Source organism: Chiloscyllium punctatum, chromosome 10, assembly GCF_047496795.1.
Source record: "Chiloscyllium punctatum isolate Juve2018m chromosome 10, sChiPun1.3, whole genome shotgun sequence".
In the NCBI taxonomy this organism is placed as follows: domain Eukaryota; kingdom Metazoa; phylum Chordata; class Chondrichthyes; order Orectolobiformes; family Hemiscylliidae; genus Chiloscyllium; species Chiloscyllium punctatum.
In genome coordinates, this window is record NC_092748.1 from 22,090,095 (window position 1) to 22,117,275 (window position 27,181).

At 40.4% G+C, this 27,181-nt stretch overlaps 1 protein-coding gene across 1 annotated transcript in view; it reads right to left on the reverse strand.

The window, feature by feature from the left end:
* Positions 1–1,138: 1,138 nt before the first annotated feature.
* The window catches only part of bmpr2b (bone morphogenetic protein receptor, type II b (serine/threonine kinase)), a 312,441-nt gene continuing 286,398 nt past the window's right edge, over positions 1,139–27,181 (reverse strand). The window contains exons 7-13 of the mRNA XM_072578670.1: positions 21,651–21,765; positions 20,503–20,663; positions 19,357–19,504; positions 17,185–17,321; positions 13,150–13,334; positions 5,560–6,842; positions 1,139–4,300 (exon numbers count right to left, since the gene is read on the reverse strand). Coding sequence (XP_072434771.1) covers positions 4,044–4,300; positions 5,560–6,842; positions 13,150–13,334; positions 17,185–17,321; positions 19,357–19,504; positions 20,503–20,663; positions 21,651–21,765 — 2,286 coding nt within the window. The 3' untranslated portion in view covers positions 1,139–4,043. The remainder of the gene's footprint in view (positions 4,301–5,559; positions 6,843–13,149; positions 13,335–17,184; positions 17,322–19,356; positions 19,505–20,502; positions 20,664–21,650; positions 21,766–27,181) is intronic.

The window sequence follows — 27,181 nt, forward strand, 5'->3', positions numbered from 1 at the left end:
GCTGCAGTATACTTCAATAAAGGGGCTGGTATTTTGTCATTATTAAGGTAATTTGATTGTAATATTGATTAAAGTTACCTGATATTATATATCTTTGCACTATTTCCCCAACACTTGGACACAGCCTCCAGTACAGACTGGGATGGAACAGAGATACAGTGCCACAGGAAGTATTTCCAGGCCCTGTTTGAAATTAATTTACTCCCCAAATCTAATGCATATCCTCCACTACCTACTATAATCAAAGATATTCCCTTCCCCTAACACATTCCAAATTGTCTTTCTTTCCTTTACTGAAAACACGAACACTTGCTGAGGTACAGTTCCACAAGCACTGCTCACCATCCACTAATACACCAAAGGTTGTCATGTCCCCACCCCACCCACAATACACATATGTTTGTACAGTGAATATTGGTGAAGTGTCTGACTGCAAGGCCATCTATTTTCACATCTGAATGCATTCCAAATTATTTGTCAATTCCAACCAGAGACCTTGGCTGAGACTAGCAGAGGAGTGGGCTGGGAGTTAAATCTTGGAGCCTGAATGAACCTTGCCAACAGGAACACATTACTTGGTAAACTGTTAGAGGTATTGCCTCCTAACTAATCCTGTTCACTTCCCTAACTAGTGCAATTGCTGCTCTGCATACTAAGTATATGTTGTAAAGGATAGGCTTGAGCTTTAATCCTTAAATCCAAATAAACAACATTAGTTTGATGAAGAACCTGACAAATGACAATGATTATAAAGCTATCTGCACTAACCAAACATGGATTCTTAGTGTTTTCAATAAAAGGGATTTCTGATGTGATTGAGAATTAAACTTTCCTATTAAAAGGATAATCTGCTCCCTCTTCCCATCACCCCCATCCAAAGATTGTCAAAAATGGGACAAGCAATGTTTGGATTGAGCTCAACCTGAACGAACCAGCATATTCTGCAGAAAGATAACTGCACAGCAGTCTTGAATTGGAGATGCCGGTGTTGGACTGGGGTGTACAAAGTTAAAAATCACACAACACCAGGTTATAGTCCAACAGGTTTAATTGGAAGCACACTAGCTTTCAGAGCGTCGCTCCTTCATCAGGTGATAGCGCCTAATGAAGGAGCGACGCTCTGAAAGCTAGTGTGCTTCCACGTAAACCTGTTGGACTATAACCTGGTGTTGTGTGATTTTTAACTTTGCACAGCAGTCTGTTAGTAGTGACAAGAGACCCTCTTGTCACTGCAAAAGGGTCAAAATTCAAAACATTCTTCTGTCTTTTCCCTTGACTGGCAACAGATCTAGTGTTTTCTATTCAGATTTCAGACTTCCAGGATTCATAACATTAAAAGGCTTCTTTGGGGATTCTAACTGCAGTCAACATACAATCGGTAAAGTTGCACGGCAGATAGTTTGGAATATCTGGCTTGACACTCTTGGGGCAGGTTATCAATTTGTCAATCCCGCCTGAAAGGCCCATCACCCAAAGACATCAGTTAAGAAAAAGCCCTTTGACATGGGCCACTGCTATGTTTCATCATGGGTAATAATCCAAGCCAGTAACAACTCCGACCCACTGAACCAATGGCACATTCCCCTCTTTTGACTCACCCTGCTACTAGCCCGCATGACACAGAGAATGTGAATGGAAGAAATTCAAGGAGTGCTTGGCATGACTATACACAATATAAATACTTGTATTAGGGTTTAGTCCTTCTCCCTTGTTTACCCCCCACCCCCCCAACCTCTCCTAACATTTGGTGTTGCAATCTAGGGAATATTCTTTGCATAGCAAATCAGCAAGTACTACTTCTCCATGAAGTCCATTAACAATGAGTTAAGCCCGGTATTAAGGGATACTAGTTGAGAGGGGAATTCAATCCCAGCAGTCAAACTGCTGCATCATCTGAGATCAGAGAGCTAAACTCAAACTGGAAGATTAAATCTGGCCCTGCAGGGTCTGAATGGTGCAGTGCACAAACCAAATTCCTTCCTGTGAGGTAATCACAGAATGACATCTGTATGTGTTTTAATTCACAACAGTTTCATACTGGTACCGTTAATGTATTCCAAGTCTTCATAATAGCAGTTGCAATTCCAAGCATGATTCAGGGCAATATTTTTAACTCACTTTTAATTTATATTCAGCCCCATCTGACTGAGGGAATGAGATATCCGTCCAGCTAACAGGCTCCACTGGAACCAAACCAAATGTGCAGGCTATTCTGCAGCCCATACAATCCTAACCCAATTCTGTCAAACCAACTTTGAAATGAATGCAAACTAGTGTTTCACTCTAACCCACAATTTTATCAACTTCCCTCTCCATGCTCCAGTCCATCACTGACACAACACAACCAAATGGTCAGTGATATTCTAAACTAGATTCGGAGAAGCCACAGCATCAAGGTTTAAAGCAAGCAACTAAATCAGCACAGCAAGCTTCAAACAGAGATTTCATAGCAAGGCAAGAGTCTTTCCCCCTTCCCTCTCTTTTGTAAAAACCAAAGGTATAAGGGTGTAGTGTAGGCTGTAGCTCAGCAGAACTGAAAGCAGCAAGTTCCCTTTAAACTTTGATCTTGAATTAGGTCAGCTGAATGTCACCATCTTTTAAAAAATAATTTTTATGAACTCAGTGAACTTTTCAAGGCAAGGACCGAGTGCTGTACAAAAGGAACGTTTTCCACTCCGGGCACCCATTGTCAGGACTAAATGCTCATAAGGTCCACAAAGGTATGGGAAAAACACACTGACCTTTCAAGTGCTCCAAGGCAGGTACAGTATGCCTTAGATATAGACTATGCTTTACCTACTCTCCTCTCCTCTCTGTTCTAAGTGCATGACACAGTTGCAACATTCCCCTACTACAACAGAGACTTTTTCCTGGGTTCCACATCAGTCACAATATGGCCCTTTGTGAGGTTTTAAGTTTAGTGTCAATTAGGGACAATTTTGTACAGTAAGTCCAAGACAACTATGAACTGTATTGAAAGAGACTGACTTCTTGGGACAATTAGAAGAGGAGATCCAGAACTGGATTTGTTCCCATGCACCAGAGAAGAAACACTACCATCTAACTTAGCACATCACCCAGTTTGCCAGATCAACCCTCTCAATAAGGCATGAGAAGATGACGCAAAATAAAATTGGTGCTGAGGGAATGTATCCAGCACTAAAGCTTCAAAAGAGATGTAGCACCATTATCAAACACAACTTTAGTACAGGATTTTACGTTCTTGTTTTGAGTTTAAGTGCATGACCCATTATTATTAGCCGTGTACTGATGGGTCAGATACCTGACGGCTGAAAGGCTAATGGGAATTTTACAAACACGGAAGGGAGATATGTGCCACCATTTTTCCACACTGGGGACCACGCATGCTGTACCAGCAAAGGTTTCCAGCAGAAATGGGGATTAGGGGAGGGAGAGCGAAGAGAAACAAGATCACCACCAGCCCATGCACTACCAGCAACCTTTAGTGATATACAGAGACGCAAGTTTTAAATAATAATTATCTTTTTTCAAAAGCATTACTAAGCTAAGCCTATTGCACATTCCAACAATTTTTTTTTAAAAAAAGGGTATTGTATGTTTCATAATCCAGTGACAGAATCAGAATAGCTGTGGAAATGGCATCAAAGGAAAGACAAAAGAAAACAAGTTTGCCACATTGTTCAGCATTAGTTAAATATGCCTTGAGGAACCACTTATATGCTCACAGCAAGTGGGGCAGCTGACTGCTAATGAGCATTGACCAAGTTGTGTGCTGTTTATTTTATCGAAACCCCCGTAAGACACAGTGCATGCCTCTGGATAGGCATCACTTAAAGATTAACACGTTTCCTTTTCAAAAAAAGTGCGACAAAAGGCAAAATAACAAAAAAAAAGCTCTCAAATATTAGATATTCTAAGCTTCTGCTGCATAGCTGATCTCTAAAGCAAGTCTTGATTGGGGAAAGGGCAGTCAGGTGGGGAGTCAAGGGTGGAATAGCTGTCCCTTCAGATTTGTTTCTTCTCTCTTTCTCATTACTAAGTATAAAGTAAAAGTCAAGGATTCACAGGCAGTTCACTCCTGTTTCTCTGCCAACTGTTGCTGTGGCAGTGACCCCGCTGCCACCCTCGACTAGGTAAACGGTGGTGCTGGATTTTGAGCGCCCCACTGCACCACTGTTGTTGTTGACCTCACCATCAATGGGTTCTGTTGAAATGACCCACGTAGAAGGTCGCCATCTCTTTAGGGAATATGGAGTTTTAACTCGCTTTTTGATCTTGTCTCCAGAGGAGGCTTGCTTATTCTCCTGCGTCGTCTCACCTGGATGGGTTTGGGCAGGGGAAAGAATAAAACATTATGTCACTTCAGTAATGATCACTGTACTATACTGACTTGCCTCACAATCACCCACAGCCTCTCATGTTATTTTCAAATAATCAACATTTTGTTTTATCTGTTTTGCTGAAAGTTGATGAGTTTTCCATGGTATTGTCTACAGACAGTTTAGGATTTGGAGCACATTGTGACTTCTGGCAGCTTTAAAGGGCCTATTTTTGGAAAGTCGCTGCTTGGTTACACCACGTGGACCACTGGCAGAATCAAAAAAATAGAAATATGTGAGATGTCTTCTAAGTATCTGGTCCAGGTGAGAAGAACCCAGTATAAAGAGACTGGGTAGCTTTTTCACTTCTTTGATAAAAGTGTAGCTAAAGATGGCAAATGAACTGTGACAAAGGCATGCAACATTATATACAAAGACTGTATACAAATAAATACATGTTTTTCCTACACCTTGCCTGAAGGTACTGACCCTTTGTTGGCTCCATGATCACTTTCACAAGTAACCCTAGACAGACCAATGCTTCCCAAACATCATCTCAGTGATCTCATTTTGAGGCTCGGGAATTGTCATACCGCCTCATTGAGAATAGCACAAAGTGTTTGGGAACAGGAGTGGGAGGTGTGAGAGCGAGGGCCTGAATGGACCTAAAAGCAAAGTATTATTCCAAAGGGCCTGAATTCAGAATGTCAGAGCGCTTTGAAATAATACTTTACTTTTAGGTTGTTTCAGATCCATTCAGTTGGTCAGTTTTTGGTTGGGCTCATGAGCAGGAGGTATGCTCCCTCAAAGGGTAACTTCTTCACAAAGAGTATGGTGTGTGGATGCAATAAATTGCCAGATAACGTGGTGGAGGCAGGTACTATTACAACATTTAAAAGGCTTTATATATACATATATGAATAGGAAGGGTTTAGAGAGATATGGGCAAAATGCTAGCAAATAAGTCAAATTGGGTGTTTAATTGGCGCAGATAAGTTGGATTAAATGGGCTGTTTCTGTGCTGTTTGATTCTATGTCTCTATGTATGACAATCTTTTGAGTATCAATAGCCATCTCAAAACTGGATATTTGTCATGGACATGTTTGTTACTTTCCAGATTGAGTATTTGCGTGTTCAGTTTTAGAAAAGGATAACAATTAGCACCATGTGTCCTGCCCCTCCAATTTGAGTAAGTCAAGAATTACCCAGACTGGCAGCAGTTAACTCCATGTAAACTAGGAATTCCCTACTACTTACATTGTATACTACAGCTGTCCAAAACATTGGCTGATGAAAGATCGAGCGAGTTCGGTCGCTCAGCTCTCCTCCCTTGTCGCCGTGCTACTGGTACCATTTGGTGATCCTGGCTGTCGGTCAGTGCTCCCTCTGCCACAGTGCACTGATTGCTGTTATTATTGTTGGAGTTTGTCCTCCCCTGATCAAGTGGTCGGTCTCTCCTGTCCATTAGCCGCTCGACAATAATGTCATCACGTGTGGCCTGTTGCTCCCTCCTCAGGAGTGGCTCATGCTCATCTGGGCTGGAGTTTATGTTCACTCTGCTGTCCTCGCCACTAAACTGGGACTGGAGGATCTCGTGGCTCCGGTGACTTGATGAATTGGACGTCTGAGGACTGGACACTGAGCCATTAACATATTGCTTGACCACTGGATGAGGGTTCCCTGCATGGCATCTTCCAGCGATGCCATTCGCTGTGACAGTTACTACTTGGGGCTCACCTGCATTTATGGTATTCATTTTTGCCACCCCAGTCTCCACCTGCTTGAGATTGGACTTGTGCTTACCGCCAAACTTCAGCCGCGATTCCTTCGACACATTTTTGGTGTTGAGAGGAAGGCTAGTAGGTCTCTTGGGGATGTTCTGTTGCTTGGGTAGGGGGTACATTTGAGTGGCTGGGATGTCAGGGATCAAGCAGACCTGACTGGTGCTTGGCTGTGAGAAATCCTGGTGCCCGGTTACTTCAGCTGCCAGCTTTATTAGAGGGTACAATAAACTGGGGTTGCTTCCGCTAAGAGGATCTGGCCCGCTAAACTGCTTCAGGGAGTGCTCCATCAAGTTTTCATCTGAGCTCTCCTTGAGGTTCTTGTCCACCTCCTTAGGATCTAGCTTGTTGGTCTCAAGGTCTTCTTCAGTCAGCTGCAGACACACTGGGGTGGGACCCAGAGATGACAGCAAATTTCCTGCTTGTGTGTTAGTGTCCTCAGAGTATTGTGTCTCTGATATGGTGGACATGGCAGTGCTGGGAGTGAGGCCTGCAGTATTTGTGGTGGTGGTTGTTGCTGACAAACTAGTGACACTAGTTTCCGGGCTAGGGATACGAGCCTGAGCCTGCTGCCTTTCATAGTTGATGGAGTTACGGTTCTTCTCACTGGCAGTCGATGGGGTTCCAGATGTGGAGTTGTCTGTGGAGATGTTTTTTACCATGCCTTCGGAATGGTGAAGGGAATCTTCAATGTATGAGGAAGAGGAATAATCGGGGTAGGGTCCCATCTTTGGCACTCGCCGACTGTGTGAAAGGTTTCTGCAATAAGAAAACCAAAATGTCAAATAGCAATACTGGTAAAAGAATAACGGGAATGCTGGGAGCTGTCCAGGACATGGTGATAAACGGGGTAGAGTGGGAGATACTAGTGCAAGGAGACAATTGAGGAGAGGACACTATTAGAACATTCAGTTTAGAGACAGCAGAGGCTTAAATGAAAGCTTCAGCAGCAGAAGAGTTGAATAGATTCAGGAGATGAGCAATGTTGGGGAGCGGGGAAGTAGACAGACTTTCTCCTGAGAAGTATGGACCCTGTAAATGTCCACTTCAGAATCAAATTGTTGCCAAAACTGCAAATAATCTGGTTCAGCCTGAAACAATAACTGGGAAATGATGGCAGGCAATGATATTGATAGTTATGTTAAAGAACTAATATTGGGAATTGAAAGCACTAAAATGATCAAAACCATTGTCTAACTACTGTAGGATTTGCATGTTCCAAGTCTGAATACCAGATAAGCAGTTTGACAGCACAGAGACATTGGAGGGGTCAAAACAATAGCAATGAATTAGAGCTGCATGCTGTTTGTATATGAAAGCTGACTTTAAATCTTGCAATGTTATCACTAAGCAATAGCACATAGATAAGGAAAAGAAGGGGGTTAAGGATGGTCCTTAGAGGATTTCAGAGGTGACTATGTAGGTGTGGGCAAAACAATACAATGCTGTGGATGTTCTGGTCATTACTAGATAAGTAGGAGTTGAAGCAAGTTAAGGAACAGTCCCACTGAGCTGAGCTATGGAGGAAAAGTATTGAAAGAAATTAGTGGGGATGATTGTGTTAGTGCTGAGGCCAAGGAGAAAAAAAAAATACATCACAGTCAGGTCAGAGGACATTGTTTATGATTTGTCTAGAGATAGTTCAGATATGGAGACCCAGCAGGAGAGATCTAAATTTGAAGTCTCAGGAAAAAATAAATGAGTAGGAATCTGGGAAGTGTTAACACCTTTAAGAACTTTCAAGGAGATTTTACTAGCAGAGGTCATACATGTCAAAGTCTACAGCCTACTTGTTATCCAGGAGCACATATTTAAAGCTGAAAATAGAGCTTATAAGTAATCTCAAAATAAGTAATACTTTAGGAAGCTTAGAGGAATATAGAAAGTACAGAGGTGAAGATAGAAAGGACCTTATGAAAGTAAAGAGAGGATGTGGGCAAAATACTGTCAAATAAAATGTTTAAAAATCCAAAGATGCTTTAAAAGGATGACTAACTAATCAGATGTGTATGTGATAACTTAAGGGTCAATGCAGAAGGTGAGGGCAGGGCTCTTGTGAGTATTCCTGATGAAGGGCTCCTGCCCGAAATATCGATTTTCCTGCTCCTCGGATGCTGCCTGACCTGCTGTGCTTTTCCAGCACCACTCTAATCTCCAGCATCTGCAGTCCTCACTTTGGCCTCTTCTGAGTGTTTTGTCTCTTCACAAAGGAGAGGGATGATGCAGACATTCTAATTAAAGAGGAGTGTGAAATATTAGATAATGAGAACAGAAGTATTGGGGAATTAATCTCTTGAAAATGGATAAATGACCAGGGAGAGATGAATTGCCTGTTAAAAGAAAGCTAGGGATAAAACATTGAGAATATTTTCCAATCCTCATGAGATACAGGTGAAACATGAGAGGACTGAAGGTCTGCATATGTTGCATTATTATTTAAAATTCAAATAATAACAGCGAGTCAGTCTGGCATCAGTAGTGGGAAAATCACTAAAAGTGACGTGAGAAGTGGGATTACTTGGATAGTCATTAAATCAGGGATGGTCAGCAAGGTTTTGAGTTGGACACAAAATTAGCTCAGTGACAGGAAACAGATGGTAATGGTTGACACTTGCTTTTGCAAAAGGAAATTGTTGTCCACTCGTGCTGCACAGGTTTCAGTGTTGGGTTCCCTACAGATTGTGGTATATAGGATGATTTAGACTTAAATGTGAGAAGTAATTTGTTGACAATACAAATATTGGACAGGTAGTTGATACTGAAGAGGATGGCTGTGACTGCAGTATGATATTAATGGTTTTGTTGAGAGGGTGGAAAAGTGGCAAATGGAATTCAATTGGAAAAGTGGAAAGTTATAAATTTGGTGAGGGCAAACAAAACAAGGGAATATGCAATAAATGAGAGTATACTGAGAGGGCTGAGGAAGTGAAAGACTGGATGTAAGTTTGCTCGCTGAGTTGGAAGGTTCGTTTTCAGACGTTTTGTCACCATACTAGGTAACATCATCAGTGAGCCTCCGGTGAAGCACTGGTGTTATGTCCTGCTTTCTATTTATATGTTTAGGTTCCTTGGATTGGTGATGCCATTTCCTGTTCTTTTTCTCAGAGGGTGGTAAATCCAGAACCTCAACCAGAGCTACAAATCTTCTCAGAACGCACAAAATGAAAGACTCCTGAACACATGCCCATAGGTCTTTGAGGGCAACAGGACAGGTCATTCAGGTGGTAAAGAAGACACATGCGTTTTAATGGGCAAGAGGTTGAATACAAGCAGGGATGAATTGCTACAAGACACAGAATAGGCCACAGGTGAAAGTTTATGTGTACAGTTCTGGTTACCACCTTAAAGGAAGGAGGTAGTTGCTCCAAAGACCAGATAGTAAAGATTTACAAGAACGTTGCCAGGACTTGAAATTGAAACTATGAGCAAAGATTGGATAGGCTAGGGTTACATAAGAAACAGGAGCAGGAATAGTCCATTTGGCCCCTCAAGTCGGCTCAACACCATTCAACAAGTTCATAGTCAATCTGCCTCAGGCCTCAACACCTTTCTCATGACAGCTCAGCATAGCTGTCAATGCCCTGATATTTCATGCATCTCCTTTTTAAATACTTTCAAATATAGCCTTCACAACTCTCTGCGGTAGAGAATTCCAGAAAGCACTACACTCTAGGAGAAAAATACCTTCACACTTCAGTTTTAAAGGAGTTATTCTGTAACTATCTGCCCTAAATTCAGATATCCCCCTTGAGTGAAAACATCTTCTCAACATCTATCCTATCAAGCCCCCTCAGAATCTTGTATGTTTAAGTAAGATCATCCCTCATTCTTCTAAACTTGAATGAATAAAGGCCAAATCTGTTTAATTATTCTTTTTAAGTAAACTCTTTCAACATAGGTTTTAGCCAAATGAATTTCTTTAAAATGCCTGCAATGCCAATATATCCTTTCTTAAAGACAGAGATGAAAACTGCACATAGTGTTCTAGGTGCTGCCTCACCAACACCGTGTTCAATAGTAATTAGACTTCCCTGTTCTTAAACACCAACTATGTGACAATAAAAATCAAAATTCCATTTGCCTTTCTAATTATATTTTGCACCTCTATGCAAATGTTTGTGTTTCATGTGCAAGAACATGATCATCTTACCCTAATCATCTTACCTTTTGATTCTTCCTACCAAACAGCAAGACCTCACACTTTTCCACATAAAAACTTGGCAGATGAAGTTTAATGAAAGACCCATTAATCATGAATCTCTGTCCTGAACCTGGTCTTTTGCCTTGCAGGTTCCAGTACTTCAGGTGCAGATCTAAGTTCCTTTTCAATGAGTTAATGGCTTCTGTCTCAACCCTTAAACTGGGCATTGAATTTCAGATACCCTGCCATCCTCTGGGGGAAAGGGTTTCTCCTCATGTCCCTTATAATTCTTCTAGCAATCACCTCAAATCTGTATCCCCCAGTAACTGACCTCTCCACTTGAGAAAACAAGAATTCCCTGATCCCTGTACCCTTATTTATTGCATTTTGTACACTTTATTACACCACTCTTCAGACTTCTCTGTTCTGAGGAAAACAGACCATAGAACATAACGCGGAATCGGTTTGGTTGTAAATAGTAAATGACACGGGAAAGAAGTATAGATGGGAATTGTCTATGGGGCCTCAAAAAGTTGCCTCACTATAGAACAAAATATAAATTGGCAAGTAATGGAGGTACGTAAGAAGAACACTACAGTTGCCATGGGTGATTTTAATCTTTATATTAACTGGACAAAGCATATGGCAAGGATAACATGAAAGGTGAATTTAAAGAGTGCATCAGGGATTGCATCTTAGAGCATTACAGACTCTTCCTGGAAATAGGCTATTCTAGATCTAGCAATATGTTATCAGGTAGGATTATTAACAGATCTCACAGTTCAAGATCCTCTAGCAAGTAGTAATCACAACATAGTAGAATTTTAAATTCTATTTTAAGGAGAGCAACTGGGGTCTCAACCTGATGTACTCAATTTAAATAAGGGTAATTACAGAGCACAAAGAAAGAGTTGTGTAAAGTGGCTGGGAAAATAGATGAAGGGAAAGCCAAATGATTTGTCTCAGTCACAATAATAGAAAAGTTCATGAACATTTTGTACTTTTTGGAGTTGACAAGGGCAGGGAGAGGGGGCTAAAAGAGGAGGAATGCATAAATTGAGACTGTTGCTTGTAGGACGACAACAGTAAGGATCACAACAGCCCCTCAGAGATTATGTTAAGAAGGAGAATGTGCTGGAAATTTTGAAAAACATGTGGATAGATAAGTCCCCTGGGCCAGATGGGATACATCTGAAGTGAGGGAAAAGATTGCTGCACCTTTGGTGATGATCTTTGCGTCCTCACTGTCCACTGGAGTAGTACCTGATGATTGGATGTTATTCCCTTGTTCAAGAAAGGGAATGGGGATAACTGTGGGAATTACAGACCAGTCAGTTTTACATCAGTTGTGGGCAAATTATTGGAGAGGGTTCTGAGAAACAGGAATTATGATTATTTGGAAAAGCATAGTTTGATTAGAGATAGTCAGCAGGTCATGCCTCACAAGACTTATTGAATGCCTTGAGGATGTGACAAAACACACTGATGAAGGTACAGCAGTGGATGTGGTGTATATGGATTTTAGGAAGGCGTTTGATAAGGTTCCCCATTCAGAGGTAAGGAGGCACGGGATACAGGGAAATTTGGTTTCTGGATACAGCATTGGATGGCCCATAGAAGACAGAGGGACTAGTAAATGGAAAGTATTCTGCCTGGAGCTTGGTGACCAGTGGTGTTCTGCAGGGATCTGTTCTGGGATCTCTGCTCTTTGTGATTTTTATAAATGACTTGGATGAGGAAGTGAAAGGGTGGATTAGTAGGTCTGCCAATGACACGAAGGTTGGTGGAGTTGTGAATAGTGTGGAGGGCTGCTGTAGGTTGTAATGGGGCATTGATAGGATGCAGAGCTGGGCTGAGAAATGGCAGATGGAGTTCAACCTGGAAAAGTGTGAAGTAATACATCTTGGAAGGTCAAATTTGAATGCAGATTACAGGGTTAAAGGAAGGATTCTTGGCACTGTGGAGGAACAGAGGGATCTTGGGTCCACGTCTATACATCCCTCAAAGTTGCCACTCAAGTTGATAGGGTTGTAAAGAAGACGCATGTGTGTTAGCTTTCATTAACAGGAGGATTGAGTTTAAGAGCTGTGTGGTTATGCTGCAGCTCCATGAAGCCCTGGTTAGACAACACTTGGAATATTGGGTTCAGTTCTGGTCGTCTCATTATAGGAAGGATGTGGAAGCTTTAGAGAGGGTGCAGAGGAGATTTACCAGGATGCTGCCTGGACTGGAGGGCATGTCTTATGAAGAAAGGTTGAAGGAGCTAGGACTTTTCTCATTGAAACAAAGAAGGATGAGAGGTGACTTGATAGAGGTGTACAAGGTGGTGAGGGCATAGATAGAGTGGATAGCCAGAGACTTTTTCCCAGGGTGGAAACGGCTATCACGTGGGGGTATAATTTTAATGTGATTGGAGGAAGGTTTAGGGGAGATGTCAGAGGTTGGTGGGTGCGTGGAATGCACTGCCAGCAGTGGTAGTAGAGTCAGTTACATTGGGACATTTAAGCGACTCTTAGATAGGCACATGGATGGTTGTAAAATGAAGGGTATATAGCTTAGTTTGATAAAAGGATGAAAGGTCAGCACAACATCGAAGGCTGAAGGGTCTATACTATGTTGTACTGTTCTAAGAGAGGTATGGAAAATAGCTGCAAGCTTACCCAAAATATGGAATAGCAAGAGGGATAAAGAAAGGTAGAGGAGTAGTGATGAACTGGAGGTGTGTTCTGCAGTGAACGGGTACCGCAGAGTAGAAAAATATGGTGCAACAATAAAGGGAGGAGGCAGAACAATCTGAATACCAAACAAAAAGTAAGAAAATGGCGATAGAAATAATGTGCTCAGGTCCAAAAGCAGTAGCCAAAATGGACTGAAAGAAATCCAGCTTTGATAAACATGCTTTTCCCTTGATGTTTGGTTACTTACCGTTCGTTCTGCATAGCTGTTGTTGTAAACTGTGACATAGGATTGACGGTTGGACTCACAGACTTGTTTCGATCCCACATAACCATTAGCTCTGCCATTCTCTCTTCTGCACACTGAGCTGTGAGCCGAGCCTCTGCATCCTGGTCCCAGCAGTCATCCATTGTTTCCTTCAGTGACCGAACAGCCTGTGAAACGAGGAAATTATTCTCTTTTTTCCCCAATTCCAGTGCATTTTATAAAAAATGCAGCTTCCTCCATTCCTGCTTGACAGTGATGATTCATACAAGGATAGATCAAAACAAGCAGACTAAAATAATTTTAGAAAGATATTGGAAGGGCTCAAGTGGCACAATAGTAGTGTCCCTAACATTGGGGCAAAAGTTCCAGATTCAAATCCCACCAGTCCCAGAAATGTGTCATAACAGGTTGATTAATTTTTTTAAAATTTAAATTAAAATTAGAAAGAAACACTTACTGATGTAAGTGGAGTGAAGCCAGGACCTATATACCAATAATCATCTGACACGCATACTTGCCCAGAAGAATCATTGGTAATAATTGGAGTGGCAATATCAGCTGATTTTCCTTCCACAGCTTGGGTCTTTTTTTAAATGACTAGGTCAAACCGGTAACTGGATTGAGATTGTCTATAGGAATTTTGGATCTTCCAGGATTGAGCAAATTTTCATTCCATCAATTCAGGGCTGGAACTGAACTCAGTTCCTGGAACCTCTCGTTCATTGTGGTATCCTCTTATTTTATACTCAGGAAAGACATTCCATCAGCCGTCAGATAGGAAAAGCATAAAATATATAAAAACATAAGTGAAAATATATGGTTTGAATGAGAAATAAATGAGGAACAATCACCTTGATGGGATTGTACTATAGACCTCCCAATAGTCAGAGGGAAATTGAGGAACAAATATGTAGAGAAATTTCAGATATTTGTAAGAATAGTAAGGTTGTAATAGTAGGTGATTTCAATTTTCCAAATATTGACTGGGACTGCCAGGAGACATTGTGTTAAAGGCTTGGATGGTGAAAAATTTGTTAAATGTGTTCAAGGAAATTTTCTTTATTGAAATGTAAATGTCCCTACAAGAGAAGGAGCAAAATGTGACATTCTCTTGGGTAATAAGATTGGGCAAGTGACTAAAGTAATAGTAGGGGAATACTTTGGGTCTAGTGATCATAATTCTATTTGTTTTGAAGTAGCTGTGGAAAAGGATAAGCCTTCCATAACAATTGAAGTTTTCAACTGGAGTAAGGCAAATTTTAACAATATGAGACAAGAATTTTCAAAAATTGAATGAAGTAGACTGGTCACAGGTTGCCTGGTAAGTAGGAGGCTTTCAAACATTGAAGTCATTGTGTTCCTGTAAGAGTGAAAGGGAGGGCTGGTAGGCTTAGAGAACAATGGATGAATAAAAACATTGAGGTTCTAAACAAGAATAAAAAAGAATCATATGTTAGATATAGACAACTGTTAGATATAGACAACTGGGTTCAAATGAATCTCTTGAATAGTATAAAGAGCAAAGGGAGCATTCTAAAGAGGGAGATCAGGAAGATAAAGAGAGGATATGAGATAGCCTTGGTAAATAAGGTCAAGGATAATTCAAAGAGATTCTACAAGTATATTAAGAGCAAGAGACCAACCAGAGAAACAGTAGGGCCACTTCAAGAACAAAGATCTTTGTGATGAACCTCAGGAGATGGGGAGATACTAAATGAGTTTTTTTATGTCAGTTCTTACTGTGGAAAAAGAAATGGAGGCTACATAACTCGGGGAAATAAATATTGAAATTTTGGAAACAGTTCACATTACAGAAAAGGACTTGCTGGAGGTCTTAGAAAATATAAAGGTGGATAAATCACCAAGACCCAATCTAGTATATCCCAGGACATTGTGGGAAGTTAGGAAATTGTGGGACCTCTTGCAGAAATATTTGTATGTCTATAACCATAGGTGAGGTGCTGGATGACTGGAAAGTGGCTAATGTTTTGTCATTGTTTAAGAACGGAGGAGGCTAGGAACTGTAGACCTGAGAGTCTAATTTCGGTGGCGGGTAGATTGTTGGAAGTGATTCTGAAAGATAGGATTTTTATGCATTTGGAGAGGCAAGAAACGATTTAGGGATAGTCAGCATGGTTTTGTGCGAGCGAAATACTGTCTCAGTACAGGGTCCACTTTTGTCATTTTATAAATAATTTAGATGAGAATATAGAAGGCATGGTTAGTAAGTTTGCAGATGACACAAAATTGGTAGTATAGTGGACATTGAAGAAGATTATCTAAAATTACAAAGGGATTTTGATTAATTGAGCCAGGCTGAGGAGTAGCAGATGGAGTTTATTTTGCACTTTAGTTAAACAAACAAGGGTTGGGCTTATACAATTAAAAGTAGAAATCACACAACACCACGGTACAGTCCAACAGATTTATCTGGAAGCACTGGCTTTTGAGGCGCTGCCTCTTCATCAGGTAGCTGTGGAGTAGGACCAGAAGAGACAAAACGTATAGCAAAAGGGTTACAGTATCACGGAGTTATAATGGTATATTAAACAAACTTAGATTAAATCTTGCATCTTTTAGGATGGGATAAACTGGTTTAGGCTTTTTAATATATAAATGCAAAAACTCCTTTTAAGTTACATTCTCAAGATGGCTTAGTTTATCTAACAGTAGGTGTTCTCTTAGCTCAGACAATGTATGAAAGGTGTGAACTTAAAGTCTGATTCAATGTTGAGTAAGTTTTATTTCTAAAGTGAGACTTTCAGAATCCTACATGGATTTTGCAGATTTTGAGCAAAATAAGATGTAATTCTGCAACTACAGATCTACCCCATAAATTTATATGTGTGCACGTGCAGGAGAGACAGAGCGGGTGCGTGTATGAGAGTGTGCACATGGGTGTGAGTGCATTTAAAAGTGTGAGAGAGTGTGTGCATGGGTGTGATTGCGGGGATGCATGTGCGCATGAGAGAGTGCCTGTATTAGATAGAGAGAGAATAGTGCAGTGGAGTCACCTGTAGTGTGACATGAACCCAGGGTCCCGCTTGAGGGGATCAAACTTGGCTAACAGCGTCTGCTCAGCCACTTTGCATTGTTGCTTGCCTCAAAGTCCACCTTGGAGGATGGTCATCCAAAGGTCCGAGGCTGATTGTCCCGGTCCTGCTCCACAACCATCTGGTGAAGTGGCAGCGCCTTGAAAGCTCGTGCTTCCAGATAAATCTGTTGGATTATAACCTGGTGCTGTGTGATTTTTAACTTTGTCCACGCCAGTCCAAAACCGTCACCTCCAAATCATAATTAAAAGTAGGGCAGAGAAACGAAGGGTTCAGGTACATAATTCTTTGAAGTTTGTGTCACATATAGATATGGTGGTTAAGAAGGCATTTAGCACGCTTGCCTTCATTGCTCAGACATTTGAGGTAAGGACTTTGGGTGTTATGTTGAGGTAGTACAGGATATTAGTGAGCCCTCTTCTGGTCTACTGTGTGAGATTCTGGTCACTTTGTTATAGGAAGGACATTATTTAGCTGGAGATGGTTCAGAAGAGATTTACCAGGGTGTTGCCGGGAATAGACGGCTTGAGTGATAAGGAGGGGCTGGATAAGTTGGGACATTTTTCATGGAGCTTAGAAGGTTGAGGGGGTTGAAGAGTTTTATAAAATCATGAAGAGTATAGATAAGGTGAATGGCAAGTGTATTTTCCCTCACTTGGGTGATTTCAAGACTTGGGGGGCATATTTTTAAGGTGAGAGGAGAAAGATTTAAAAAAGACATGAGAGGCAATTTTTGTTTTGACAGAGACAGTGGTTCGTGTGAGAAATGAACTTCTAGAGGAAGTGGTGGATGTGGGTACAGTTACAACATTTAAAAGACATTTGTATAAGAAAGATGGACCAACCCCCCACCGGCAGGTGGGACTAATTTTATTTGGGATTATGGTCAGTATGGACTAGCTGGACTAGAAGGTCTGTTTTCATGCTGTATGATTCTATGAGATTATAAATCCTGTTTGCTCACCAGGCTGTTCTCTTTCCAAGCTTCAGGAAATTTGGGTCGCTGCTTCTCCCGAGAGACCAAATGCTGCATATCCTCGAAAGTAGGATGGTTCCCCACCTCCGCCTGGAAAGCCATCTGGTATTCAGGCACTGACTCTCCTGGTCATGGGACAAATAAAATCACATCAGAAGCACTGTACAGTATTTCTCCTGATGAGATAAGCAATAGAAGACAATCTCACTATGCATCATCCTTCCACTCCCCCACTATCATGGCATCAGTATGATTCCTAATTGATTTTAACAGTTGTACTACAGAGCACAAGTCATCCATACAAGTCAAAAGTCAGTCATATATTTTTGAACTAAGTCATAACGCCTGTGTTCCTGAAAGATCATAATGGGTCTCTTAGCTGCGGCTCTAAGAGTCAGGAAGCACATTGGTAGGAAAGTAAATTATGAAAATGACACAGTAGGTTACAGATTGATATAGATAGGTCAAGTCAGTAGGCAAAGTGGAATACATTGAAAGAAAATGTGAACTTAATGTTTATAAGATCCTAATTTTAAAAAATGCATCTTGTAGCACAGTGGTAGCATACCTATCCCGGGGTAGAAAGTTTGAGTGTTTTTCCTTGATGATATATATATATGTATATTATATATAGTGACTTAGTGTACAGGCACAATTTCAAAATTTGCAGATGATATGAAAATTGAAAGCATTATGAACAGAGAACAAGATAGCTTAGAACTTCAAAGGATGTAGACAAACTATGGAATGAGCACTCAGGTGACAGATGAAGTTCAATATTGAGAAATGTGAACCTACTCATTTTGATATGATGACAAGACAATATAACAAAATGGAGGCATGAATCTGAATGTCATGCAGAAGCAAAGCAATCTGAGTGCATATGTGCAAAAATCATCATAGGAGGCAGGAAATCTTGACAGCACAGTTAATAAAGCATATACTAGCCTGCCGTTAATTAGTAGTGGCATACAATACTAGAGCAAGGAGTTTATGTTGGACTTTTATAAGATACTGTTCTGGCATCAGCTGGAATAGTGTCTCCAATTTTGGGCATCACACTTTAGGGAGGGTGCAAAGGTTTTGAAGAAAGTGCTGGAAAATTCACAAAAGTAGTTCCAGGGATGAGGAACTTCAGCTATAACAAAAAAGTGGATAAATTAGAACTGCTCTCCTTAAAGAAGGCTCTTGGGGATTTGAGAGAGGTGCTCAAAATTTAAAGGAGTCTGGACAGAGTAGATAGGAAAAAATGCTGTCACTTGCAAAGGGATCAAGGATGAGAGGATACAGATTTAAAGTAATTAGTAAAAGAAGCAAAAGTAAGTTGTTGAGATCTGAAAAATACTGCCTGAGAGTGAGGTGGAAGCAGGTTCAAATGAGGCATTCAAGAGTTGGTCAGTCTGCTATCTGAAAAGGACAATGCACAGGATTATGAGAAGGAGGAGTAGAATGGCATTAAATGAAATGAAACATTGGTGACCTAACACGTACGTGATAGGCCGAATTGTCTCTTACTGTATTATAACAACTCTGATTCTTTGAACAGACTTGTAGATGATTGAAGAACTAGAGAGCACAGTTTTAAAATTAGGGTGCGACTTTCAGGACAGAGATAAGGGTTGGGTGATCTTGCTTCGGAAGGCAGTGGGGTCACAAGCCATTGAGTATTTTCAAAGCAGAGCTAGATATATTCTTGTTTGGCACGGGTAATCAAAAGCTGTTGGGAGTAGACTCGAATTTGGAATTTGAAACACAATCTTACTGAATGGGAGAGTGAGTTTGAGGGGCTGAACGACATGCTTCTGCTCCTGGGTCATATGTTTTATCTGCATACGTGCATGCACACATGCAAGAAAGACAGCAATCTACTGGGAACTTTGCACTCCTCCCATCCTGATCTTTGATTTCTATTGCTTCACTATTGCAGGCATGTCTTCATTCACTTCAGCCGAAAACTCTGAAATCCACTCCCCGAGACTCTTCTCTCTCTTTGCATAAGACACCTTTCAAAGCCTGCCTCTTTGACCAACTTTTGGTCAATTGTCCTCATAACTCTCTATGTAGCACCATGTCAAATTTTGTTTTATAGCACACCTGTGAAGCAACATGAGACATTTGCTATGTAAAAAGGCAATGTGTTAATGCTTGTTATTTTCTTACCTGGGAAAAGATCTGTGCACTTCATAAATATTTCCCAGTAGATGAGGCCTAGTGCATACATATCCACCTGCTTGAGAGCAGAGGCACAGTCTCGCAGGTTTACAGCTCCCTCTAGCACTTCAGGTGCCATGTAACGGATTGTGCCAACCTGTGGAAGAGGGGACAAAGAAAGAAATATCACTGCCAGAAGAGGAAAATCTCTTGTGTTTTCAACGCTTCACACAAAAAACACTGAGAATCAGCATTGTCAATTCCAACTGACTAAATTTCTGCACCATTTGGAGAAATGCTGTTGCCTGGGAATCAGATTTGTTTTGGCCTCAGGTCAAACAAGTAATTTCCAAAACTGCCCAGTTTCACAACCTCACTAAGCAACAAAACATCGATGCGCTGAGAGCTGCAGTTTAAGGAGAGGTGTGATACACCAAACAAAAGGGACAGGGAAACCTAACATTGTGAGCAGACTCTGCTAACGGTCCAAGCCTCGACTGGCCATGTCAGTTAGAGGTTATATAAGGATGTTTTTACATGTTGCACAGCAACTGAGCTTCAAAACAAATAAGTCATCTTGTGACATTCTCAATCTTTCAGAATTGCAGTAATTCCTTATTAATCAGAGTCACAGTGGCAGTTTTACTAAATTTATGGAAACTCCGAAAGGATATATTGCATTAGAACATATACAGTGCATTACTCCTTATACCCTTTCTACCAGTAAAACAGGTGTATGATAACTGTCAGGTAGGTAAAAACAATGACTGCAGATGCTGGAAACCGGATTCTGGATTAGTGGTGCTGGAAGAGCACAGCAGTTCAGGCAGCATCCAAGGAGCTTCGAAATCGACGTTTCGGGCAAAAGCCCTTCCCGAAACGTCGATTTCGAAGCTCCTTGGATGCTGCCTGAACTGCTGTGCTCTTCCAGCACCACTAATCCAGAATATGATAACTGTCAGTCCCACCCAGCACTGCCTCTATACATGTGCACAATAGACAATAATATTCCTAATAGCACTTTTCTGCGCATGTACACATCAGGTGGTGGTATAACTGACTCCATTACACTTGCCAATGGTACTCCCTTGTGTTTTAAACTCCAAGAAAATGTGCTACGATACCTGCACAATCTTCAACTCTTCTGTTGCTCACCTCACTGATGGCTGCAGTATCCTCCTCCCCAGGTCGAACCAGTCGATTACCAGTCAATTTCATGGAAAGGCCAAAGTCACTGATGGCACAAGTGCCATCATTCTTCACCAGCACATTCCTGCTGTTGAGGTCCCGATGTGTAATGGCTGACTTATACTGATCTAATGGAGTGATAAATGTTTCACTGTTAGCATGCTCAGCTAGAACTATCTGGTAGACACGATTAAGAGGTTCTTTCCTCAAAGTGTAATCCCTTTGAATAAAAAATAATAGGCACTTGTTGTCAGCAATCACCCAATCAACAACTTTTCACTCTAGGAACTTGGCAGAATTCTGAGTTGAGCAACATGTTAAAGGGATTTAAGTCATTCCTATTATTTGGAGGGAAAGAGAGAAGGAGAAAATTACAAAGCATGAATAGAGGCAAAGATAAAGAGAAAGTTAAAATACAAGAACACAATAAGAAAAAGGCAAACTGACAGGAAGGAGTAGAAGGAGATGCAAGAAAAAGAGGAGAAAGGAAAGTGGCAAGGTAAGAAAATGGGAAGATTGGAAAAGACGATGCAAGTGAAACAGAAAAGGGTCAAGACTGAGTGTTCGAAACAGACCACAATAGGCAGACAGGAAAGCTAAATGGAGTGAAAGGGTGTTCTACCCCATATCCATCATCATTGTGAACCTTTGATAGATACATGTTGATATCAGAATGACCCCACTACACGATAATGATGTTTTGTACAGGCTTGCCTCTCGTACAGTCTCAACACTGGTCCCCTCATGATTTGAAATGCAACAATTGAAAACTGGGCATTTACTGCTCTTTTATCTTTCAAAATTTATTCCACCCACATGGATTCTAGAACTTTACAAACAAAGTGAACAGTTGGTTGATCCATCTTATACCTTACTGGGGTCAGACTGTCAGTATCCCACTGGGGATTGGTAGGTTATGTAAAAAAAAATGGCAGTTTTGGATCAAGCCCCTATATTTATATCACATACCACTGTGTATCAAATATTACAGTTTTCAAAGCAAACAATATGTAAGTGATTTCAACACGCAGACAACAAAAACCATAAGTGACAAAAGGTCAATAGACAATGTGACAGTAAGATGGGCAGGTCTTATGAATGCTGTTGTCTCTCACCAGCTCGTAGCAGTTCTGTGTGAAGGTAAGCAAGGCCCTTGGTGATGGAATGTGCCAGCCTACAGGAACTAACCCAATCATTGCTGTGTAGACTCAGGTACTTGCATAACGAGCCCTAAATGTCAAGAGAATAGAAATATATTAAAATGAACAATAATTTATGCAGTCACATTGAAGTTTTGCAACACAAACTTGCAAAAATAATAACTAAAATCATTTAATTGTTGATGGTTCATTGGAGAGGTGGTGGCATTATGGTAATCCAAGGTTAATATCTTGGGGACAAGGGCTTGAATCCCACCACAGTAGATGTGAAATCTGAAATTTAAAAAAACTAATCGTGATGACTATGTAACTACTGTTAATTGTCATTAAAAACTCATGATTTCACTAATGTCCTTTAAGAAAGAAAATCTACTGTTGTTATTTGGTCTGGCCTACATGTGACTCCAGAACCACAGCAATGAGTTGTCTCTTAACTATCTTTTGGGCAATTAGGGATAGACAATAAATGCTGACCCAGCCTGCAATGATTTCATCCCATGAACAAATTTAGAAAATGTTCCAAATACCTCACAAGTTCAACATCTTTATTACAAAGACATAAATGAGACATGGTAAGGGATGGCAATGAGAAGCAATTTTGCATTTAGCAGTGTTGGCAAGAATGCAAATGAGGACAATGAAAGATCTCATCTGTGCTTTCAATAATGCAATGGATTCTTTAACTGATCACCTGGACAGACAGGCAGTGGGTGGCTTTCACATCTATTTCTATAAGAACTGTAGCACTTCCAGATTTTGTGCTGAGGTCACTGCAAGGGGACTAGCAATCATTTTGAAAAAGAAACATTTAGTTGTACCCAGCATTGGTGGTGGTGGCAACAAGAACATTTGAAATCTAGGAAGTTTTAAACCGTCCCAAGAAAACAGCATTAGCTGTGCAATCAACTGTCCTGAGACTGACTAAGTTTATTGTTCTTTAAATTTTAACATGCACCCATCACTAACCAAATCCCAAGAAGAAACATATACCCACTCAGCTTCCTCCTCATTACTTCACCATTACAGTAGGATTAGGTGTGCATCCAGCAGAAATTGAGGCACTAGAATTCAGAAGCAAGTACTCATATAAGACAAAAGGCCCAGAATAAAGGTGTGCCAATGTAAGACTGAGATGAAGAGGAATTTCTTCCTTTAGATGGTAGAGAGTCTTTGGAACCTCTTGTCACAGACACTGCACATATTCAAAGCTGAAATAGATAAATTCTTGATCAGTCAGGGAATCAAGGGTTAGGAGAAAAACACAGGAAAGTGGACGTGAAGAATGTTGGATCAGCAATGACCTTAATGAATGGCAGAGCAGGTTCAGCGGCTGAACAGCCTATACTTGTTCCTATTTCTTATGGTCAATGGCACATCAGTATTTCAGCATTGTGCAATCTCCAATTCAATGTCATTGTCCAATATTTGACTTTATTTCTCAACTGAGTATCACAAAAACAGACCTAGTCCCATAACTTGGGGCTAGTAGTGACTAATACAAGTAAAAGCTGCTGGAGGCTGATTAACAATGGGGCAAAAAGGTCAGCGTGGTTCTTTTTATTAAATAATGGATTTTCTTCCAAATGGATGCTCAGCAGCAGAGGTTGTAAATATTTTGAAGGTGTGCTTAAAGAAGTGGACATCAGATTGCCAACAGAAGTTATTTCTAGAGATTTCAGAAGGCATTCAACAAACTTCAGTATAAGATTGTTACTTAAAGCTGAACCCATGATACTGAATGCAAATTACTGACCTAGGAATTTGGTTGAGCAGTAGAACACAGAGAGGCAATAATGGGCGGACACTTTCAATTAAGCAATCGGGTGTATCCTGCAAGGACATGTAGAAATCTCAACTATTCACCACATTTGTTAATACTTTTATGATGGAAATGGAAGTCAGATCCAAATTTTCTGATGACACAAAGATAGCTGGCATTACAAGCAACGTGGCAGAAACATAAAATTACAAAAAGATTAAGCAAATGGATAAACCTTGATAGGTCTCAACGCACAAAAATAGGAGTTCATCTACTTCGGGACTAAAATGGATAGAACAGCGTACTTTCAAATGGATAAACAGTACAAAACTGGAATTCTGAAGATATCTGAGGATCTGGGCATATTGATCATTAAAATAATCAAAATAAAATCGGATGGAATTCTGTCCTTTGTAGCAGGAGGGCTAAAATATGAGAGAGTGGAAATCATAGCTCAGATATTTATTTATTTATATGTTCATTCCACATCTGGAGTATTAATTAATTCTGGACACTGCATCTTTAGAAGGTTATCTTGGCCTCAGAATGCAGGATGGTGTATCAGAATGATACCTGGATTATTACTGCGGTTTATGGCTATCAGTGATTTGTTGTCATATGCCACACTGATCTGCTTTGTGCCACTCTCACACATTCATGACAGGTTATCTGAAATCGCTGTCATCTGTCATCCAACTCTGCAAAGATCAAGATCTCTTGTGATGTCCTCCATTTTATCCTCTAGAATGGAACTCTGTAGTTTTTTTTAGCTTTGGTCAAATTTCCATTGCTTCCATTTCGTTCATGGAATGCAGATGTCAATGGCTGCGGCAGCATTTATTACCCTTCTCTAGTTAGTGCCTTCTCGAATGGCTGTGGTCCATGTGCTTTAGGGAAACATTTCCAGGATTTTGAGCCTGAAACACCTATCTGCTGTTCCTGTTCTTCTAGATGGAAGTGATCCTACTGTGTTGTACTGTTCTATCTAGGTTTGGAAGGTACTGGAGCTTTTTGAAGTTTTTGGAGCTTTGCTGAATTTTTGACATTTCTGTATGTCACTATTTAGAGTTATTTTTGCTCTTGTAATTTCAAACACCTCTTCAATTATCTTATGGTCTGTCCATGGAGTTGAAGCATACGTTTTGTACCCACATTTCAAAAGATGCTATTTTGTTTTACAAATCTTTATTTACAAGAACACAGCACAAAAACAGGAGCAGGATTAAACTATTTAGCCCTTCGAGTTTGCTCCACCATCAATGATTCATCTTTTTCACTACCATTTTCCTGCACTTTCGACACATCCCTTGATTTCTGTTTTTGTTTCTGATTTACTGCTTCTACAGCATTTTCAGTTTTTAACCTCATGAGTTCTTTCTAACCTCAATTTTTCTTGCTGTTAGCATTCCCTTCATCTTCATAAAATTAAATAGCTATCTGTATGCTTCTGACTACAGCATTACAATTACCATCTTCTCTTACAAATTATAAGAAGTAGACAAATGTACTTGTTCTGTTGTTACACCATTCAATCTTCACTTTGATTACTTCTCATACTTTTTCTAATTAACATTGAGTACAAACACCAAAACAATCTATACTCTAAACTTCTAGGTTTTATCTAATCTGCGATATTTTGTAAGGCCATTCCTGTTTCTGCAAGTTCATAATATTCTATCTGTAACTTTTACCCTTGTAAATACATCCAATTCTCTGAAAACATGATACAACTAACATTGTATTTTGCTCAAAAACTGCATGAGTCTATGTAAGACTCTGTTAACTCATTTTTTAAGATTAGAATCAGTCTACACATTATGGCACAGACAACAGCACAGAAGGCATGAACACCTTCAACATATTATCTGGGCTGACACCAATTATTAAAGTTAACCCAAGAATGTAACTTTTAAAGAAAGTTTTGTGATTTACATATGAAAGAACATAGAAAAGTACAACACAGAACAGGCCCTTTGGTCCATGGTGTTGTGCCGAGGTTTACTCCTAATGTAAAATATAGTAACTTAACCTACGCACCCCTCAACTCACTGCTATCCATATGCATGTCCAGCAGTCGCTTAAATGTCCCCAATGACTCTGCTTCCACCAACACAACTGGCAACGCATTCCATGCATTCACAACTCTCTGGGTAAAGAACCTACCTCTGACATCTCCTTTATACCTTCCTCCTAATATCTTCAAACTATGACTCCTCATGCCAGTCAATCCTGCTCTGGGGAAAAGTCTCTGGCTATTGACTATCTATTCCACTCATTATTTTGTATACCTCGATCAGGTCTCCTCTCTTCCTCCTCCTTTCCAGAGAGAAAAGTCGGAGCTTATTCAACCTTTCTTCATAAGACAAGCATCCTGGTAAACCTTCTTTGCACCCTCTCCAAAGCCTCTGTATCTTTCCTATAGTAGGATGACTAGAACTGGACACAATATACGAAGTGTGGTCTCACCAGGGATATTAACATGGTCATTCTAACAGATGAGAGACTTAACAAACAATCAAGGTATTTTTCAATGTATAATTTCAGTTACATCACACTGTAAACTTTTGCTATAAATTGTGTCTTACAATTATGTACTCCACAACCTGATGAAGGAGCAGCGCTCCAAAAGCTAGTGCTTTCAATTAAACCTGTTTGACCAAAACCTGTCGTTGTGTGATTTTTAACTTTGTACACCCCATTCCAACACTCCAAATCATAGAAGCAAACAGAAATGCTTGTATATGCATCACATAGACAATGAAAAGCATTTGATTATGTTTATCACTAAAAGCTAATAGATGTGTTGTTGAAATATGACATTGCCAGGAAAGATGAGAAATTTGTCCAGAACCTATATTGGGTAAATCTCACATCCTTACTGCCAATTTCTACTGTAAATTTACTATGTGTTACTATGCAAAATAGAAGTTTAGGCAAAATATGAAAAACAAGAAAGATTGACTACAAGGGAGAAATTAAGTGTACAAGAGAAAGTCAGACAGAAATACAAAACAATAACAGATTCTACAGGTAAAAAGGAAGGATTAAGTAAAGTGAGCATTGATCCTCCAGCAGAGAGAATTAATGATGAAAAATAATTAATTTGTGGATGAATTGAACAGATATTTTGCATCAGCCCTCACTCTAGACGATACAAGTAGCATTGTGCGCCCTGGGGTGAGTGTCAGAACAAAGAGATGGACTGGGAAAATCAAGTTGGTAGCGGATTGTAAGAAAAGGAATTTGTGGGATGTCTACGAGATGGCTTTTTGGAGAAGCTTGTGGTGGAGCCCACTAGGGAACAAGCAATACTGGATGTAATGTTGTGCAATGAGGCAGACTCGATAAAGGAGCTTAAGGTGAAGGAACCAGTGATCATAATACGATTGAATTTACTCTGCAATTTGAGAGGGAGAAGATAGAAACAGAGGTAATTACAGCTGAAAAAAGACAACTACAGAGGCATGGCGGAGGAGCTAGGTAGAATTTACTGGGACAGAAGCCTAGCAGGAAAGACAGGCAGGAGTTTCTGGGAGTAATTCAGGAGACACAGCAGAGATTCATCCAGAGGAAAAAGAAGCACGATACAGGGAAGATGAGGCAACCATAGTTGAGTAGGCAAGATAGGGATAGCATAAAAGTAAAAGATAAAGCATATAATGTGGTGAGGACAATGGGAAACCAGAGGATTGGGAAGCTTACCAAGACCAACAGAGGGCAACAAAAA